This window comes from Dipteris shenzhenensis, chromosome 15 (genome assembly GCF_047967505.1).
Source record: "Dipteris shenzhenensis isolate YYH24624 ecotype China chromosome 15, Dip_SZ_1.0, whole genome shotgun sequence".
NCBI classification, from domain to species: domain Eukaryota; kingdom Viridiplantae; phylum Streptophyta; class Polypodiopsida; order Gleicheniales; family Dipteridaceae; genus Dipteris; species Dipteris shenzhenensis.
This window is the reverse complement of record NC_141610.1, coordinates 45,028,452-45,049,713: the sequence shown is the minus strand read 5'-3', so window position 1 is coordinate 45,049,713 and position 21,262 is coordinate 45,028,452. Positions and strand designations below refer to the sequence as shown.

The window sequence follows — 21,262 nt, the reverse complement described above, 5'->3', positions numbered from 1 at the left end:
ACAAGGCAGCTACAATGCGATTTCAAAACGCTTGGTTTTAGGGCTTGAAACCCTAATTTTCGTCACTTTTTGGGTGCAAAATTTCTGCACGTGTTCTTCCCTTGCATCGCTTCACTTGGGCTCCTCCTTTCATTACTTGTAAACTGAATTTTCTGATCAAATAACAGGCTGATCACGCAAAATCTTCATATCTTCGCTTTCTGGAATTCTCTTTCAACTTTCTTCGCGTCAAACCGTGCGCAATCGCGAGGGAATCGCTTCTATCCAACTCTCATGCACTCTTCCTGCTCTGATACCATGTTAAAGTGCGAGGAAGCTTGCTGAAAAATGAGATCAAAGAGAGAGAGAAGGAGAGGAGCGAAGAGACACGTTGAGAAGCCAAAAGAGTAACTTGCATTAAAACTGAAAACTGCATACATACATTGGGCGCCTAATGTTAGGGCCTCATTTATTCATACCACTCTTTGTACCTTAACAATTGGTACACATTTATTGTACTACCCTTCATTTATTTGCTGCCCCCTTGCACATTAGATTGACATCATTATTTTAACTCTCACAGAACTATCTAAGAGAAAAGAAAGAAAGTTACATTACTGTCTGTGAAAGGCCCCATGGGCCTATGAGACAAAGCACACACCAAAAATTTGCAATTACATCTGGATAACCAGAGAGTCGAGGGAGTGCCCAAGGCAACTCAGCCCAATTACTTATATGCGTAGATAAGTTATCATAGAAGAGGCCTGAATAAGATCAATTTCAAGGCTGGGAGTCTTTGGGGGGCGTGTGAGGCAATGGGACTGTGTGGGCGCGGAAGGGTACAAGAGCATGCAAATGTGTGCGCGAAACAGATCTCCGAAAGGCACCCGTGTGGAAAATCTGTTCGCGAAGCAGGCCTTTGCAAGGTCCCCGTGCGAAATAGGACTGTACATTTGTGGCAGTCCTGGAAGCCACGATTCCTCAAATTGAAGCCCAGAGGCAAGGACTTTCTTTGATTTTTGTGGTCTTTGGACGGGGAACGGGGTGACACTCCCCCCCCCTCTCCCCCCCCTCCAGTGCGAATAGACCCTTAAAACCCTTAAACCGTAAGGAAAAGAGACCCCCCCCATTCTTCCCAATGGAAAGTCGGATTGGAACAAGATTTTAAGGGGGTGATCCACCCATCAAGTACCCCCTATAATGGTATCTAGAGCTCCAATCCACTCAAAATAAGTAGCCCAAATGGAGTGCACCAGTTTACAGCAGAAATACAAGAAGAAAAGCTTAAAAGAGAGGAAGAAGAGGTCATTTTAAGTGTTTTCTCGACACAAATGAAGCGGGAGTCGGAGAAGTACCACCAACTCTACAACACTTGACTTTTGCTGTAAAATAAACTCCTTTTCTGAAATTACAGCAAGCCATTTTCTCTTGTATTACTAAAAGGAAAGAATGGAAGGAGGAGGGATATTTAATAATGAACTTGTCCTTTTTCCTCCACTACCAGAAGGACATAGGGAGAGAACACATCACCTCCTCCTGAAGAGGATAATGTAGATGAGAGTTACACACATATTGAGTATGATAACCCACATATAGAATTACCTTCATCTCTCCTTCAAGAATCTCTTGATAGGGAGTTTTCCTTCAGAAATGAAGGGAGAAACGAGTTCATCCAAGAGCAAGGCGCTGAGTTTACGCCTTTAACTCAAAATCCCGTACACATGGATTATAATCCAAGTGCAAGAGGGAGAGAGGAGTCTCCCGTTTATAAGCTAGTTTCTCAGCTTAGCCATATGATTGAACAGTCCATTATGACAAAATTAGGGACTAAGAGAGTGCTGAATTTTGGGGATGACGATTTAAGTACCCCCTCAAAGAGAGCTAAATTCCAACCCTGAGAGAGAATAGAGTTTCCAAAGTATGATGGAGCAAGAGAGGTAGATAAAATCCTCAATTGGATTTGCCATTTTGAGCTATATTTTGCTCATCAAGATAAGACCAACCATGAGAAGCTTGCTCTTGCCACACTGCATCTACAAAAGGATGCTTTAATTGTTAGAATTATAGACATAATTCAGCAGTGACCAATGTAATATAATGAGCTAGTTAGGGGCACTTTTCCCTCATTAAGAGGTTTTTCCCCCTAACCGCAGTTAGTTCACTAACTATGGTTAGTGACTACTAAGGTTTTGTCACTAGGACAAAACCTTATCTTTTTCCTTCAGTGTGTTGTACTCACTATTCTATTGCAACTACGTCTTCAGCTTCCAAGCCTCCTGCTCTCTTACTGTCTCTTGCTCTCTCTCACTCATTCTATTTGCTTCATTTGGTATCAGAGCAGGTCCAAGAGCCTCGGGCTTCCTGCTCCCTTCATCGTACCTTTTTTTTTTTGCTCCACGTTACACGCCTGCTCCAACTCGTCCGTACAGTCCGTACGACTGTACGGAATTCGCCGTATTGCCTCCGTACAACTCGACGTACCACGTCCGTACACTTCCGTGAAGACTACCGTACAAGTCCCGTGCAGCGTCGTACATCGTCCGTACATCTCTTCGTGCAGCACCGTACAAAGTACGTACAGTCTCCGTACATCACCGTACAGACTGCCGTACTTGTATCGCTCCTCTCCGTACAAAGTTGCCGTACAGCACCGTACAACGCCGTACAGGTTGCCGTACCTGCGTTGCAACAGCCGTACAAATCAGTCGTACAGTACTATTTCGTACCTGCGCTGACGTTTTTGTACTTGCCGTACAGTCTAGACGTACTGTACCGTACAATCCGTACTATACCGTACAATCTGTACCTTTTCTAGATTGGTGTGCATTTTTGCACTTTCAGATCTGAATGTGCAGATTTACAAAAGTTGTCTTCAGCCACAGGTGTTCTTTGACAGGCTCATCTTGCAGAAAACCATAGTTTGGTGCAGTTGTTTTGGAGTATATTTGGGGCATTTTGTATTTTGCAGACATTGCAATCATTGTGCAGGTTTGGAGCTACATCTGGAGCAAAATTGCAGATCTAGTTTGAAATTTGGGGCTTTTGTTTAAAAATTGCAGATTTGGGGCTTTCAGTAATTTTGCCCCTTTCTGGCTGCAATTTCTAGCCACAAATTGGGGCTTTTGTGTTGAGAGCATTTTTTGGAGTATTCAGTACATACTGCCTTTCTTGGAGTGTTTGAAACACTTTTGGCAGATTTTGGAGAGTTTTTGATGCTTGGACAGATTTCTGACAGCTTAAGTACAGAAATCTAAGTTGCATATACAGCCCGTGCTTGGCTGTGTTATTTGGAAGTTGTGTATTCCATTCCCAGTAAGGGAATTCAGATCTGTATCTGCTTCAATCTTTTTCTCAAGAATGGCCCATCAAAATCAGAATGAGTTTCCATTTGGTGGTCTTTCACAAGAAGACAAGTTGGATGGTACCAACTACTCCCTCTGGAGTTTTATGGTACGTAATATTTTGATTTCTCGGAATCTATGGGATTATGTCAATGGGGATGAGATCCGACCAGCAGATATTGCACTTGCTACCCCTCCTCAGCAAGGAGGTGGAAGAGGTCGTGCACAGGGTGCAGCTGCAGGACAAGTTGTTGGTGCAGCTACAGTCAATACTCCAGAGCAGAAGAGATGGGATTCACGGGATGCCTTAGCTTTGTCATGCATCTCTCTTTCAGTAAAAAGATCTATCATTCTGCATATCCGGTCGTGTAAGACCTCCAGGGCAGCGTGGGATATCTTGGAAAGCATGTATGCAGCACGGAATGATGCCAGGGTATCTTTCTTAAAAAGAGAGTTGAGCAATACACATATGGAGGAGGGTGACTCCATGTCAGTCCACCTCAAAAAGCTACAGGATCTCAGAGAGCAATTGTTAAACATAGATGAAATTATTCCTGATTCAGAGATGATTACAACCACTCTGAATTCTCTTCCTGAGTCTTATCTCAGCTTTCACACTTCGCTGAACTTATCAATGGGGGGGGGTGCAAATCCCCTCACTTTTCATGAGTTGATAGGACTTCTGCTTCAGGAAGAGCAGACCAGGAAAAATTTGGCTTCATGTGCAGGTGAACAAGCCATGCTCTCAAAATTTAAATAAAAAACAAAGGGACAGGCAAAGACAGCAGAAAATCAGCCTTCCAGTGGGTCAGGACAGCCTTCACAGAAGGCTAAAAGTGATGCAAGTAAACCCAAAAAGAAGGGTTTTTGTCACTACTGCAAAAAGCCAGGTCATCACATAGCAGAATGCAAGAAAAGGATTGCAAAAGAAAAGAAAAACAGCTCAGGTATGGCTGTTTCAGATTCAGCCCCTCATGCATCTGACAGTGGGGATGCTGCAGCCAACTTTGTTGGACAGGATTCTGCCTTTTTATCTTGCATTTCAGACTCTAGGTTGGCTGTTCCAGATGCTCGGGATAGTACAGCCTCTTGCAGTGATGATACATATACATTTTTGACTTGCAGCTTTGACTCTTCTACAGATGCATCTGCTTTCAGTGTTAATGAAACACTGAACACATGGTATTTTGACAGCGGTGCATCCAAGCATATCACTTCTAGGAAGTGTCTTTTTACTTCCTTGCATCCACCTCGTGTTGGTAAGAAAGTCACTTGTGCCAACAACTCCTCATATACAGTACATGGCACAGGAGAGGTTGAGCTCACTGCAATTGATGGCTCAATTTTCAGACTTTCAGATGTCTTATATGTGCCTGGCATAACCAAAAATCTTCTTTCAGTGTCCACTCTTAACAGAGGGGGATTTCAGGTCATCTTTGAGGATGACAAATGTGCTGTCCGAGACAGGGAAGCTAACTATGCCTTAAGGTTATCTGGTACTTTGCTGCGTGGGCTTTTTCAGCTTGATATTTTTGAGAAAAGAGCAGCCCATGCTCTGGCAGTTTCTACCCCTACAGTTGCCATGCAAAATGCAGAATTATGGCATGCCAGATATGGCCACATGCATTACAACAGCTTAATGACACTTCAGAAATTTTCAATGGTTGATGCATTGCCACCTCTTGAGATACCTCCTCCACATGCCTGTGAAGGGTGCACCCTCTACATCAAGCTGGATGGGGGGGAAATATTAGCCATCCTTCTTTATGTCGATGACTTACTGCTCACAGGGTCCAATGAAGAAAAAATTGCAGATTTCAAAGCTGATTTGCAGACACCTGTTCCCCTGCTGATTTTTCTGATCCAAATCAGAATTTACAGCAACCTCCAAATGCTTCAGTTCCTCCACAGGATGTCTTGCCTCCTCCACAGGCAGTGGAACAGGTGGTGCAGCAAGAAATTGCAGACATACATGCAGCAAAAACAGTCCCAAACTGGTTGTTACAGACTCTCAGGGAGAGTAAACTTGATGCTTCGTTACCTGGCAGGACTCGCAGTGCAGCAAGGCACATGGAAGGTGCTAATTCAGTGGATTCAGCATATGCAGGTACTCTCCTTGATGAGGAGGAGCCTGCCACATTTGAAGAGGCAAAAGGTAATGTGCATTGGATGAATGCCATGCACGATGAGTTGCAGTCCATTGCAAAAAATCAGACTTGGGATGTTGTGGACTTGCCACAAGGTAAACATGCCATTGGCACACGATGGGTATTTAAAGTCAAACGGGAGCTAGATGGCTCCATTGACAGATATAAGGCCAGGCTGGTTGCTAAGGGCTATGCTCAGAAAAAGGGCATAGATTATGAAGAGACATTCGCTCCTACATCCCGGATGACCACCATCCGATCAGTAATTGCAATGGCTGCACATTTTGAGTGGAATGTTCATCAGTTGGACATAAAAACAGCCTTCTTGAATGGGGACTTGCTGGAAGAGGTGTATGTCAGACCACCTCCGGGCTTTGAAATTACAGCAAATGCACTTCAAGTATGCAAGCTCAATAAAGCTTTATATGGGCTGAAACAGGCCCCTCGTGCATGGTATGCCAAGATACATGCCTTTATGACCAGCAAGGGGCTGCACAATAGTCCTACTGAGAGCACCCTCTACATCAAGCTGGATGGGGGGGAAATATTAGTCATCCTTCTTTATGTCGATGACTTACTGCTCACAGGGTCCAATGAAGAAAAAATTGCAGATTTCAAAGCTGATTTGCAGACCAACTTCGACATGTCAGATTTGGGGCTGCTTCACTTTTATTTGGGGATCCAGTTCTCTCATGAGAGACGTGGCACTGTTATGTCTCAGTCCAAGTATGTTCAGAAACTCTTGGACAGATTTAACATGCAAGAGTGTAAGCCCATATCCACTCCTATGGAACCAGGGCTGAAACTCACAATGCATGATGCAGGAGAATTAGTTGATGCCACACTTTACAGTCAGGCTGTTGGATGCCTCTTATATCTCTGCAACACTAGACTTGATATTCAGTTTGCAGTATCTCAGGTGAGCAGATACATGCACAGCCCAAACACTATGCATTGGCAGGCAGTTAAGCGCATCTTCCGTTATTTGCAGGGCACAAAGTCTTTTGGCTTACTATTTCCCAGGGGGGGTGACTTGCAGATGTATGCCTACAGTGATTCAGATTTGGGCTGGTGATTATGACACTAGGCAGTCCACTAGTGGCAATTGTTTCTTTCTGGGTAAATCTTGTATTTCATGGCTGAGCAAGAAACAATCTACAGTGGCTACCTCATCATGTGAAGCTGAGTACAGGGCAGCTTTCAGAGCAACATTTGAATGTGTTTGGCTGCGACGTCTATTTGCTGATCTTCATCTGTCTTTGGAGGGTCCCTCTCCAATTCTCACTGATAGTCAGAGTGCCATTGCAGTGGCAAAGAATCCAGTGTTTCATGCTCGCACGAAACACATTGAGGTTCACTATCACTACGTCAGAGAGAAGTTGCATCCAGGAGAGATCAGTATGATCTTTGTGTCCACACATGACAACGTTGCAGATATTTTCACCAAAGTACTACCACGTGAAAAGTTTGAGGCATTTCGCAGTGCCCTGAACTTATATCCGTTTGGTGATTGATTAGCCTTGTACATGACATTGGCACTGCAGGGGGGTGTTAGAATTATAGACATAATTCAGCAGTGACCAATGTAATATAATAAGCTAGTTAGGGGCACTTTTCCCTCATTAAGAGGTTTTTCCCCTTAACCGCAGTTAGTTCACTAACTATGGTTAGTGACTACTAAGGTTTTGTCACTAGGACAAAACCTTATCTTTTTCCTTCAGTGTGTTGTACTCACTATTCTATTGCAACTACGTCTTCAGCTTCCAAGCCTCCTGCTCTCTTACTGTCTCTTGCTCTCTCTCACTCATTCTATTTGCTTCATTAATGTGGTGGTCCTTATCACAAACGGAAAAAGAGCCTATTCTTCAATGGTCCAGATTTGTAGAGCAGCTTAAGGCCACTTTCATGCCTCCAAGGCATGAAGAAGAATTGACCTTCCGCTGGGAAAGGTTGAGGCAATTTGAAAACGAGAGTAACGTTGAATTTACAGCTAGGTTCTGGAAACTCTCTTTAGAGTTACCTGAGAAGAGTGAGGATGATAAAAGGAAGAAGTGTTCAACCCAACCACCTTGAAAGACCTCACTAAATTGGCTGAGATTGCTGAGAGGAAATTGAATCCTCGTAAACCCTTAAACAAAGGAAATGAGAGAGCTATTGTACGAAATGTTAATAGCCAATCACGTCCTGGATGGATACCATTTCCTTCCATGATTGATGATGAGAAGAAAAAGCTAATTAAGGAGGGTAAATGTTAGAAACATAAGCCAGGGCATCCATGGCATAAATGTCCTACTCTATTCATAGTTACGATGAAACGCCAAAACAAAGGCCTAAAACGGCGTTTCCCCCGTGCCAGATCCCCCGAAACGGCCCCGAAACCCGAAACGTAGGCTAAAACGGGGATCCGAAACGTCGAAACGGCATCTGAAACGTCGTTTCAAACCCGAAACGCGCCGTTTCTATTGTAGGGGATCTGCACTCTACATACACTCCATAGAGTGTGGAGTGCAACAAAAAACAGCACCTGTATTGATGCAAATGTGGGCAGATGCAGTGAAATATGTGGGGCCGTCTAATGTTTTGCAACTTGTTTCAGATGGGGAAAATACCAATAAGGCAGCAGCTGCATTATTGAAGCAAAAGTATCCTCATATCCAGTGGAGTGCTTGTGTAGCACATTGCTTGAATAATTTTTTTGAAAGACATTGGCAAATTGGATTGGGTCAAGAATGTTATTGACAATGGAAAAGAGATGGTTAACTTCATCACACGACATAATTTTTCTCTTGCTTTGTACCGTAAATTTGCCAACAAGGAGCTTTTGAAGTATGCAGAGACAAGATTTGCATACAACTTTTTGATGCTTCGCAGGCTCCTTGAAATGAGACCTGCACTGAAACAAGTTGTGGCAAGCCCAGAGTGGGATGCATGGCCCACTTCTAGGCAGGCTCTTGGAATTTATTGTTATGACTTGTGCATAGGTAGTGATGAATTTTGGGCTGATGCATCTCACATTGTTGATCTATGTGTGCCTATTGTGAAGCTGCTTAACCGAGTTGATGGAGATATGCCTTTTCTTGGTAAGGTGTATGAGGGGATGGATCGGATGATTGAGAATATCAGAGAAATAGAAAAGGATCCCCAAAGGTTGAGAGAATTGGAAGAGTTGGCTGTGAGCAGATGGAATCAATATTACTCTCCCATGCATGCAGCTGCCTTTGTGTTGGACCCGGAGTTTCAACACAAGGCAAGTGCACAAGAGAGTGATGCAGAGGTTGTTCGTGGTTGGAACCTCACTCTTCAAAAGATGGTGCCAACTCCTGATGGACGGCGGAGGATAAAAGACCACTTGCCAATTATCGCAATAAGGAAGGCATGTATGGATGGCCAGATGCACAGCATGATAGGTAATATTAACTCATTTTAATTTTCAGATTTTAGGAACTTGTAATTTGTTATTTAATACAAAATTAGAAATCTGAAATTTATGAGTTTTGGAATTTCAGATTTCGAGTTGGGGCTGTTACATGGTGGGAGGATTATGGAGCTGATTCCCCCGAGTTGCAAAAGCTTGAGCTCTATGATACCATCAATGAAAAGGTCATAATCTCTAGAGATGTAATATTTGATGAAGAATCAGAATGGAAAACATCACGCATTATACACCATTTTTTCCCTAGTGATATGCACATCCGCAAAAAAACACGCCATTAGGTGTGTTATCTGACCAAGTACTTATCGGATGGGTATGCCTCATTGAGAACATTTCAATACCACCTAGGTTGAGGCGTACAAAAAGTGTTGTGCCCATCCGCATTCTAAGCCAAGCTTGCACCTCCTCTTCTTGTGAGCGTTTGTGGAGTAGCTTTGCCCATATCCATACAAAGAAGAGAAATCGTCTGCGAACGCAACGGGCCAATGATCTTGTCTTTGTTAATGCAAACTTGCGTTTGCTTAACAAGATGAGACACGAGTATACGCATGACAAATATATTGGATTTCACAGCCCAGATGATGCCCACTCACCTGATGATGATGATTTGTTAGTAGAGGAGAATGATGATGAGGAGGAGGAGGAGGCAGAGGTTGAGTCTTAGGATGAGGATGAGCTTATTATTTGATCATATATGATATCATCCTCGATGTAGCCTTTTTTGGGTTTCAGCTTTCTTTTTGTTACTATGACATTTGGGCTTTGAAAACTGAATTACCATTTATGAATCATGATTGGTTTCTCAAATATCATGAATCAAGAATTATTTTTCCATTTTGTAACTTGTTATAGGATTCATAAATTACCCCATCTTGCTTAATTGAAATTTGCATTGTGTGATTGGTAACTGGTTGAACAATGAAACTTGAATCTCCAAAGTTCAAAGTTACAATCAATATTAATGGTACTAGGTAGAGCTATAGCTTATTGTGCATTTTTTTTGAAGGTAGAGCACTCTAAATGTGTGTATGCATTACTCTAAACCCCCTTTTGTAAACCCCCTTGATGATGTGGCGTTTCCCCGTTTCACCCCCTCTCAAAAATCCCGAAACGTTTACGTTTTCGTTTCCGTTTCCCGTTTCCGTTTCCCCGTTTCCCGTAACTTTGACTCTATTGGCCAAAATTGCTACAACCAATTCTGTAAAAGGGAAAGGCTTCTACCTCCTCATCCCAAGACTCTATGGTGAACATAGAACCAAGAGTAAATGCTATCCATTCAGCCAACACTGGCGTATGGATGTGTGAACTGAATAGAGAGTAGACATATTCATTGTGGAGTATAGACAGATAAAAATCCGTGTAGAGCATCTGATAGGATGAATAGGGCTGAAATAGAAGAGTTGGAAAAAGAGATTGAAGGTCTATAGTTTTCAGTAATACTAGTTATGGCATTTTCATCAAATTCAATATGAGGTGTTTCTTTCTTGAGGCATATGATTTTATCTTCTGTGTATCCCTCGTCATCTCCAAGGCAGCCATTATGCAGCCCCCCAATGCGCAAAATCGTCTTGTGTATTCTCCATTCCTACTCTTTGACTTCTGTGTAAAGGTCGACTTTGTTAACTTTGTTGGTAATATTTGCAGCCATCTCGTTCTTGATAGAAGATGCCTGAGTAGTGATCATTTCCTATATTGTGGATACCAGCTCAGGTGTTGGTGGAGATGGGGTACATTTGTGCAATACTTCTTGGATAATTTTCTGCTTTCCTTTCCCTTGCATATCATTTGTTTTTCTTTCTAGGGGGGCAAGTCTGACTCACAGATTTCTTGCTGTAAATAGTAAATATGCTCTTGCAGGTCTATCATGCTCACCATTTTTGTGTGCTGTAGATATGTCTTTCCATACAGGGAAGGCGTCTTTGCAAACATGCACAGAGGGAGCGATGGAATGGCCGCTCGACGGAAGAGTAGGAGGCTTTGGCAAGAGTCGAGGCAAACGTCTTGACTCTCGGGAAATCCATATTGGCCTGCGTGGATTTGGCACCCCCTTCGTCCCAATCCGGAGCCCCCCCGAACCTAGGACTTGTTGCTGTTGCTGTGTGCAAGATCTGTTTTTCCCCTAAGGTACGAATTGCTAGAGTACGGCCCCTACTCAACGCTGTAGGAGCCTGTTGCTGTACGCGCCAAGTAAGCTCGAGCTGGGTGGCTGTTCGCAGGTGTATGGCCCCTCGACTTGGTCCTGCTATTGCGCATGGCACACGGCGCTGAAGTGCGCCTTTGTGTGCTAGAGGCTAAGGGTTGCTGCTATTGCAGCAATCAAGGCTAAGGAAACGGGTGAGAAAGAGAGGCTGGTGGGCGAGAGAGAGAGAAAAAGAAAGATATATTAACGTCCTCAGGAGACGTCACGGCCTATTTGGACAAAGTACACCAATAAAAAATAACTCATACAAGCCTCAATGAGCTGAAGCAAAGGGGCCCTTGCTGAGTGCTATGCTAAGCTCAAGAGCTCAAGAGCTCAAACAAAAACTCAAATGCAAATTGAAAGCTGAGACTTAAAAGCTGAAACCTGGCACTATGGTGGCTCTCCGGTGGGCTGCAAAGATTCTTGGATTTGCGTATGTCAAGCTGTGGCGGAGGAGGCGGTCTCCTATATCTCTGGATCCGATGGACTATGTCAGAGTGATGCATCATCTCTGGCGGTCTCCTTTGAGGAGAGTTGAGATAGGCCGGATCTTGATCGTGTGTGCTTTGGTCTCTCTGTGTGTCATGTATGGTCTTCGCGTTCTTCGCTCGGCAGCGTCTCTCTCTGCTGATCCACTCTTCCTCCACACCACTGTGTCTTGGAGGTGACTCAAATGTATAAAAGTTTGTGACATGTCTCTATGCTCAAACTACCTCAATATCCTATGGCGCGGTCACCTCTCGTTGCTCTTTGATTGGTTGCAATAGTGGCTTTGTGTGTCATCGCATCTCAATCACATAGAGCATGGAAGTGGATCAATCTGAGAGTGGACCAAGCTGTGCCGCACGTGAAAGAGGCAGTGGACTGTGGTATCATCCTCAGATCTCATAGTAGGCTGGGCAGACAAATAGAAAAAGCTCCTCTGTCTCGACCTCCCCCAACATGCATAACCTACAGATCCGCTGCTCTCTAGGTATACATGCAGCTCTCCCTACTTCAATCCTCAGCTGATGGAACGAGACCCGCATCTGTCCAATTGTAATCCTCAGTGCATATCCTCGAGATACTAGGGTCTGATGATGAGTTCATCCTTCGATACTTCAAGAAGTGGTCGTGATAGAATTGGATTTTGGTGGAGAACTCTTGGTCCCCTCCAGTCCGGGATTTATGGATCTGGAGGAGATCTGACCGTATGATACCGTTAATCTCATCTTGTGGGATCAACTCCTGCGGTGCATCCGAGGAAGTCGGTCGATCTGAGTATCGTGATTGGCAAACTATGTTGATATGTGTGCATACCATATTGTATCAACACCGCTCTGTGCTAGTCATCTGGATGACTCTAGTGCCAGCCTCAGTAGTCTCCAGTGGGGTAAGGCCCAAACTTTGTGTAAAAAATGGCATCAGCTTGGAGGTGTCATGGTGAACTCTGCTTGTACTATTAGAGAGAGAGAGAGAGAGAGAGAGAGAGAGAGAGAGAGAGAAGGCCTCGCAGGTCTATGGGATAAAGTGCGGAAAACACCAAAAGGGAAGAAAGCTCATACAAGCCATAAAGGGCCGGAGCAAAGGGCGCGCTAAGGCCCTTGCTGAGTACAATAAAGAGCTCAAATACAAAACGTGTCGTATCGTATCATATCATATCATGTCTTGTCATGTCATATCATGTGCTATCTAAAGTAGGAAGAGAGCTAGAACTGGAACCTAGAATTCGAAACCCTGCACTATCGTGGCTCGTCTATGAGTGGCGAGGATGTCTCGGATCTGCATCCGTCTGACTGTCTCACGTTGTGTTGGCGGAGGAGGGCGTGGTCTCCTTGATCTCTGACCTACTGGTCTATGTTCAGAGTGATCCCTCGTCTCGGGCACTCTCCTCGGAGGAAAACTGTGATAGGTCGGACCTCAATTGAGTGTGCCCTGGTCGCTCTTCGTGTCACCGGTAACCTCTGCTATCCTCTCTTAACAATCCATACTGCCCACATATCAGCTAGCTCCTCCTCCTCCACCCCATTGTGTTATGGAGCTGACTCATATGCATAGAAATCTGTGACATTCCGTCGTGTCTGGTCAGCTTCTGTATCCCGTGGTATGGTCCCCTCCTATTGCTTCCTGATCTATCATAGCAAGGTCTCCCTGTGGCGGCACATCTCAAGTAGATAGAGCCCAATGCAGAGCTGGTCATGAAAGTGGATCAATCACGACAGTGGCCCCAACCCACTCCCATCCTAATAAAGACAGTGGTATATCGCCCTCGGATCTCGTAGTAGGTTGGGCAGGTGCAGAGAAAGTGCTCCTCTGTCTCAATCTCCCCTAGTGTGCATAACATGCAGATCACTGCTCTCTGGGCGTGCGTGCTGCTTTCCTTGTCTCAATCCTCAGCTGATGGGAGGAAACCCGCATCTGACCAATGGCGATCCTCAATGCGTGTGAGACTCCCTTGTCCTCGAGATACTGGGGTCTGATGATGAATCCTTCCTCAGAGACTCTTTGGAAATGGTCGCAGTAGAACTGGATCTTGGTTAGGAGCTCCTGATCTCCCCCCTAGCGTGAGATGTGTGGAGCTGGAGGAGGTCTAGCCGTATGATACGGTTAATCTCATCTCGTGGAATTGACTCAGGGGGTGCATCCATACTGTACTGAAAGGGAGGGAGTCTTTCCATCTGAATCTCGTGTTTGGCAAACCATGTGGATATACGTGCATATTATGTGTCCGCCCTGCTCTCAGCTAGTTGTTTGGATGACTCTAGAGCCAGCCTCGGTAGTCTCCATTGGGGTAAGTCCCAGACTCTGTGAATGAATGTCACTGTTTGGAAGATGGCATCAGTCTGTAGTGGGGTCATGGCGAACGCTGCCTGTACTAACATGGAGAAAGAGAGAAAAAAAGAGAGATGTATTACCATGTGCAGGAGGCCTCGCGGGGCCTATCAGACAAAGTACAAAACCAAAAGTAACTCATACAAGCCGCTGTGGGCTGAAGCAAAGGGCTCACTACAGCCCTCGCTGAAAGCTAAAGTGCTAAACTAGTGAGCCAAATAACAGAGTAGCAAAATAACAGAAGAGTATCAGGTGCTCAGAGCTAACACTCCTAGTCCTGGTGGCTCTCTGATGTGATGTGAGGAGCTCTTGTATCTGTGTCTGTCGAGCTGTCTCTCAATGCGGTGGAGGGCGTGGTTTCCTTGATCTCTGAATCCGGCGGGCTATGTCAAGGGTGAGCTCAATCCTCTGGCAGAGCTCACCCCCCTCAAGGGTCTCAAAGAGGATCCACTCCGGAAGGATCTCAGGGTCCTCTACCGCTTGAGTCTAGGGACAGCCTCATCTGCCACCACCGTCGTGGTTGACTCTGGGGTGGACTCTAGCACTGTGCCAAATGCTCTGCCAATAGGTGGAAGAATGGGTCTGTACTCGTTGGGGAGCTCTGGGAAGCGAATCGTCACCGGAAAGCGGCCTATGATGAGTCGACTCCATGTCCTCTACTATGAAGACATGATCCAAGGGAAAACGTAAACAAGGTGCGGGCCAAGGTAGAGGCGGTTTTGCTCTACCAGTGCCAGGGTGGCGTCAGCTGAGCGAAGCTGGAGAAGAGAAACTCCTCGTTCGTAGATGGTGACCTCCTGAATATGATCCCCCTCTAATGCCAAATTCTCTTGTAACCAATCTTTGATTTGACTCCTGGAAGGGGTGAGCCCTCCTGTCCGACTCACTACTACCTTGTCCGTGAGGGACTGAACTCTTTCTTAACGTGTTGTTTGTCTTGAGGAGAGAGTAAAACCTTGACTGTTGGGGGAGTCGAAGGTGGTGCCGTTGAGCCCTTCTAGCCAGACAAGTGTCACAACCAAGGTTCCTTTCTCCGAGGCATAAACAATTAACCCAAAGCTGCGAGAGAAAGAAGAGGAGGGGTGGAAGAGGAAAAAGGGAAGAACATTAGAAGAAAACAGCGGCAAAATGCCTGCCCAAAAAAGTCCCAAACACTACCGGAAGAAACTTCAGCCTGCCAGTGTCCTGAGAAGATATGGGGCTGCTTTGGGCTGCAAGGAGCACCTAGAACCCCACAAAAGTTTTGGTCCTGGAGGAGAGAAGCGCTGTGCACTTGCACGTGTGCACTTGCACGACGCTGGTTCTTGTGCAAGAAAAGTATATCGGGAGGCGGGCTGGTAGCTGGAATGGAGCTCCGCTGCCAGCCAGCTTCAGCCTTTCTCTGAGGCACGAAGGGAACCCCACACCTTCTGCGAACTGATGCGAGCAGGGGCGGGGCTGCTGCTTGGTACTGTACGGGCTGGAGAAAGGCGCATAAAGAGCTCCTTTGCCCTTCTACGAGCTGGAGTGAGCAGGGCGAGCTGCTCCTTGGAACTGCATGGGCTGGAGGAGCCTGGTGAAGCACCTGGATATGTGCGAAATGCAAAACGAGGGCTGAAGGTCGGCCTTCAGCCCACAAAGCTGCGACAGCTACACCTGCCCAGCAGCAAGGATTATGGCGAGGCTTAGGACGGGGCGGGGAGAGCGAAAGGCGTGAGATGGAGAGGGGAACGAAGGAGCGAGGGGATGGTGTAGGCGGGAGCGAAGCAGCTAGCGAGACAGGGAGCAGTTCGTTGGAGGAGCCTAGGGCATGGACATACAAAGTACACACACACACTTGCACATGCACACCACACACATAGGCATGTCCCATAGGTATACCACACAAGTGAATACTCATTTACCTACTGTTAGATGACTAATGGGTTTCTTTAAGTTCAATGTTTTATGTCAATCATTTTATCATCTCATGTTTTCTAATTATGCTTTTGTACTTTTTCCTTTCCGGGGGATCAGGTGCTGGCGTGTAACTTGGCCGAAATGGGGTACCAATAAATGCAAGGATGCAAACGAGGTCTCTTGTCTGCTGCCTTTGCTGTCAGGTTCTTTTCATAGTTTGTAAGATTGTTTGAGGGTTACCTCAGAAGGATTTACCTCTGTTAATGATTGATATTAGACTCTCAGGTCTATGGTTGCAGAATTCACTTGTTGACTAAACCTTTTTCTGTCCTGGGGATGTAACACAAAAGAATGACTTGCAGTGCAGGGTATCTTAAAAGAATTGGTAGCTTATTATTACTCAAGTAGGAATCACAGTGTTTCTATTTCTTGGTGTGTCTCAGTGAAAATGTATTCTTTTGCTTGGAGACAATTTCTGTTAATATCATTATCTGGATTTCACCCAAAAAGAAAGAGAGAAAATGTATCGTTTAGCAGCAGTAAGTTCTTCATATATTGATTGTTTTCTGTCACTGTTTTATCAATCCAGGTACTGCAAGTACGGGGGAAGCAAGCACTAAGAGATATGATTGCGAATGCTGAACTATATCCCATTCGTGGACTCTTTCGCTTTTACGATTTCTATAAAGAAATAGATGATTATTATTATCTTCGCCTTGGAGATGACGTTGGTGTGTCGACTGGTTGGAGTGGTCTTGATCCATTTTATCGGGTGCAGTAATAAATTCTTTTTGATTGCTAGAAATACTTACGGTTTTGAATGTGTGCTTCTTTTTATTTAGGTTCTTTTGCTCTAGCTTCCATATAATGTAGCTAGCTTATAACAGAGTACTGCTTATTTGTCAAAGAGAATTTTGCATTCTTTTTTATTTGTTTCGCAGAGCAAACTCTATTGTTTTTGAGTTATCTGCTTAGACATTGTTATTGAGACTCAGCTAATCCTTCAGCTCATTACTAAACACCATTAATGTTCAAAGTAGCCTACAATAATATAAATTGCATATTATCAACGTGAGTCTCTTGATTAATACAGTTGTTCCACTGGTAAATGTGAAGAACTGATGGATAGTTTCCTCAAGCATCTGGTTCAAGTAGGCTTGTGGTTCAAGTAAATTTCAAGGAATGGGACTATGTTCAAAGTAGCCTACAATTATCTAAATTGCATATTATCAACGTGAGTCTCTTGATTAATACAGTTGTTCCAGTGGTAAATGTGGAGAAGTGATGGATAATTTCCTTAAAAATTTGGTTCAAGTAGGCTTGTGGCTCAGGTACATTTCAAGGAATGGGACTTTTTTGAAGTTATTAATTGATGTGTGTGTGATATTTGATTAGCCAATGGCATTATATGAGGAGTTCAAATTTTGACTTTCATCATCCTCTCAGTTTCAATGGAGTTTTTTTGTGTGGAAATTGCAGCCCATTTCAGATAGTTCCAAGGTATATCTTTTCATTGATTGCCCTTTTCATGACCTCCACCGTATAGGTGCCCTGAATGGCCCTAGTGCTCACATACACTAAACTCCTTGTGGCTCAGCAATCCAATGAGTTCCTTTTGAAATCATTGGAGCAAGTGGCTTTGCTTAGCTTCCAGCCTCCAGTCGCTTGTACCATGTCTTCGGCATCTGTGATGTCAACAGGTTGCATGTAGTCCATCATCTTCGCATTTGGCATCTTGTAGATGGCTTGAGATACTTTTCTACCATTGAGAGGACCTAACATATGTTCAGGTGCAAGTCCATAGCAGAATTGATGACATGGCATGCTACACATCGTGCCGCCGATAATACTTGGAGTGTTCCTATTGATTGTGATGCATGGAAGCACATATAGAACATATGGCTAGATTTTGCACAAGAGCACCATGGATGGGTAGAATCCATTTGGATTATGCGCAACATCTTGTTCAACATGAGCAATATTCTTAGTGCACTACAGCATTCATCCATTGTTTACCATAAAGAAGGGACACCTTATGCTTGCCCTTCTTATCCTAGAGAAATACAAGTCAAAGTATATGGACATGTACAAATCGAAGAGCTCCAAACCCTATGAGAGGGATTTTGTGTATTTGATATCTTCAAAGCTCCAAAGTACGGTCATGATGTTTTGATTAGAGGAATCTTTACATGGACCTTGCATGGTGGCCTAATATGGATGGCTGCCCCTTAGGTTGCGGGTCCTCCGTGGATAATTGCTAGGTGGCTCCGGTGGTCTTCCAAGCAATGGGAAGCGTTCGGTGCTCCCTCCCTTTGCCAGCATTTCGTTTCGGACGCCCTTGCTGGTCGCGATTCTGCAGGTCTTCCTTGAGGAATGCACCTGCCTCTTGGACAGCCGGAAGGTGGAGCTTCTTCGGAGGTCTTCGCTCAAGCTTGGGCCTTTTGCAAAGCCTCTTCCCAAGCCCTCAAAATGCGCGCAGTCTCAAGGTTCTTTGGAGGCGGTTTCTAGCTGTTCTTCGAGCTGCTCTTGCAGTGGGAACATCCCCCTTAGCTAATGCCCCTTCTTGGCGGGATGAGGTTTTCTTTTGAGGATTCATGGCAAATGTTTTCTGAAGGCCGGCGCTGTCAATCCCCTTGCTAGGAGCCCTTTGATTGTTGCCTTTTCCAGCCAGCCTTTTGGAGGACTCTGGTCCTCTTTTCACTCTTTTACTTTTCTCTGTTGGTAGTGCAGCGCTTGTGCCATTTTCTTTTGGGATTGTACCTTGGTGGTGACCCTTGGTGTGGCAAGAAGGGCTCTCATGGCAGCACCCTTGGCTCTCCATGCCGTTAGGGTCCTTCTTTCCCCAATAGACAAGCAAGAGATTCAGATTGCAGTTCAATCACTCCATTACAAAGTAGTAGTGGGTCGAATAGTTGGACTCACGCCCTCAAGGAGCTAGATTCGGGATTTGGTTATAGGCCTTGGTTATAGGCCAGCTTAGCGCTAGAGAGCTCTCGACTGAGCCCGCGCCCCCCCCCCTCCAAAAGTCCGTTCTGCCGGAGGCAATTGTTCCTACTACTACTCCTGCCGCATTATAGATGGGGCCTCAGTCTCGCCTAGAGCCTTAGCTAGTGGGCAAGGGCGAGGCTAAGTGTTCTCTTGCACAGTCGATGGCCTCTTCTACCCCCCCAGTTTGAGCTCGCTCCTCTCCCCCAGTTGGTTTTTTAGGAGGCAGGTTTTCTCACTACTCGTCCTCCTCCCGCTGCCTCACATGTGGGGCCGCAGCCTCGCCCGGTGACAAGGGCAAGGCCGAGTCTTTTCTCGCATAGTCGATGGCCTCTTGCGTATATACCCCCCATCTCCCCCCCGTCCGTTTCTCCAGAGGCAGTTGTTCACTACTTGTCCGCCTCCTGCCGTCTCACAGGTGGGGCCTCAACGGAGCTTGAGCCTGTTGGCAAGGGCAAGGCTGGGTCTTCTTCGGTGCAGCCCCCCTCCATCCATTCAACCGGAGGTAGTTGTTCTCACTATTGACCCTCCTCCTGTTGCCTTATAGGTGGGGCCTTAATCCCGCACGGAGCCTCAATCCGTGGGGTGGGCCAGAGAGGACTCTCGCTATCCTTCTCTTGGATTTTGGGGGTTCTTCTTGGAGGGCAATGTGCAGGGTTTAGGCTTCCTGGCAAGATGGATTAGAGGGGCCTCAGCTCTGTATGCAGAGAATTCCAGTCAGATGCTTATTGATGACCACATGGGCAAGGCCTTTTCTCGCTCTCATTTGACTGCCCTCTTGTTCCCTTCCTTTTCCTCTTCGTAGCGGAGGCCTTGGGTCACTCCCCCACCGTGGGTCTCATTGGGATGAGGCTCCTGATTTGACAGGAGGAGTTATTGGATGTAGAGTTTGCAGATGACACGGCCTTTATGTGGAGAGTTCAACAACGAGCCTGGAGTCAGTCAGGGGAGCCTTGTATACATTTTGTTAGGCCTCTAGGGCTAGGATCAATCGGACCAAGTCGTCGGCTTTCTTACAGCAACAGAGGAGGTCCGAGAGATTTGAGACTTTATTGGATCTCGAGGGGGCAGACGGCGAGATACTTGATTTGCTAGGTGGGGATGGACATTTCAACAACGTAGCAGATTGCCTCGGTTTTAGAGTGTGCGTGCGGCGTGAGCTTCTCTATTGGAGCTCGACCAAACTCTCCCTAGTAGGCATGGCCTTGGTGGCCAACCATGTCCTCCTTTCCATGGCTTGGCACACAGCTTCCTGCTAGTGCTTTCATAGAGGATGCATGGGGCATTTCAAGCACTTGGTGCACAACTTCCTATGGCCAGGATCGAGAAATACCAGAGCCAGAGCTGCTTGACAGATAGTGGTCATGCCCTAGGCACTAAGAGGTTAGGGCATCATTGACCCGAAGATGCAGAGCATGCAAGGTCTCACCCTAGTCGCAGAGCCTTGGAAGCTCCTTCTTCAGCGAGGGCTTCTCCAAAATACCCCACATACCAGTGGACAGTGGCAATAGTCTCATTGATGGATCTTCTCTGGGGCCCCTCTTATAAGAAAGGGCTCCCCATTGATGCGGAGTCTGTATAGGGTCTGGCAGAGACTAGCAGTAGGACTTATCTGGAGCTCGCCCATGGTGTAAGGAGTTAGCGCATTAGCCTCTTACCTGGCATCTTGAGGTTCGGGATCAGGACATTCTTATGCTTGGGTAGTAGACTCACGTAGGTTGGGCACAATAAGACAATGGCCCTGGTATTCGAAGATTTTGGATCAGGACAGCCTTATGCTCGGGCAGTAGACTCACGTAGGTTGGGCACAGTAAGACATTGGCCTAGCTAGCTCCTTAAGTATGCTCCTTGCAGAGGCAGAGGCACAACTAGGTGCCATTTCTCATCTTCGAGGGGCGGGCGTGCGGATGAGGGAGATTGATGCAGCCATCCTTGACTCGTCGTAGGCAAGTATCCACATTTAGGCAGCTAGTTAGTGGGCCGGGCAATTTTCCAAGACCGGGGTACCCTTGAGGATTATGTTTAGGCATAGAGACTGAGCATGTTTCTCAGAGTGGGGTTGGGAGGGCTCCTTTAGAAAGGGAGCTTGAGATGGACGGGAGCCTGGATTTGGTTCATTGGCAGATGATCAGGGTTGTGAGCCATTTGTGCAAGGAGTGGTCCATAGACCCTCCTCACATTTCGGATCAGGATGCACATAGGTGTGGCGCCTATGCCTTTGGGAGAGCAGGCCCCTTCGTGAGGTTTAGTGGGATTTAGGAGAGTGGTTTTGGCCGTCTAGAGTTGGCCATTCAGATCGTGTGGAGGAGGTGGCCTTTTTCTCTTACATGAATACATATTGGACGACGTTGAGAGACACACTGGGTTGAGGAGCAAGTGCCCCAAGAGGTCAGGTCTAGATTTTGGTCGTGGTAGTGTTTTAGTCGGCGGCCAGGTAAGGTCTCTTACTTCTTCTGGCTGGGTGCCCATGGAGGTCTCCCCATTGGCCTATGGTTGGAGCAGATGT

At 45.9% G+C, this 21,262-nt stretch overlaps 1 protein-coding gene across 2 annotated transcripts in view; it reads left to right on the top strand.

Annotated features, from left to right (window-relative positions):
* LOC147893879 (primase-helicase Twinkle, chloroplastic/mitochondrial-like) overlaps nt 1-21,262 on the top strand; it is a 73,605-nt gene that overhangs the window by 33,355 nt on the left and 18,988 nt on the right. For both annotated transcript variants that reach the window (XR_015542225.1, XM_087385810.1), the window contains exons 12-13: nt 15,889-15,946; nt 16,361-16,543. Coding sequence is in view for 1 of the 2 variants with exons in the window: in XM_087385810.1 (XP_087241936.1) it covers nt 15,889-15,946; nt 16,361-16,543 (241 nt within the window). In the remaining variant the exon portion in view is untranslated. The remainder of the gene's footprint in view (nt 1-15,888; nt 15,947-16,360; nt 16,544-21,262) is intronic.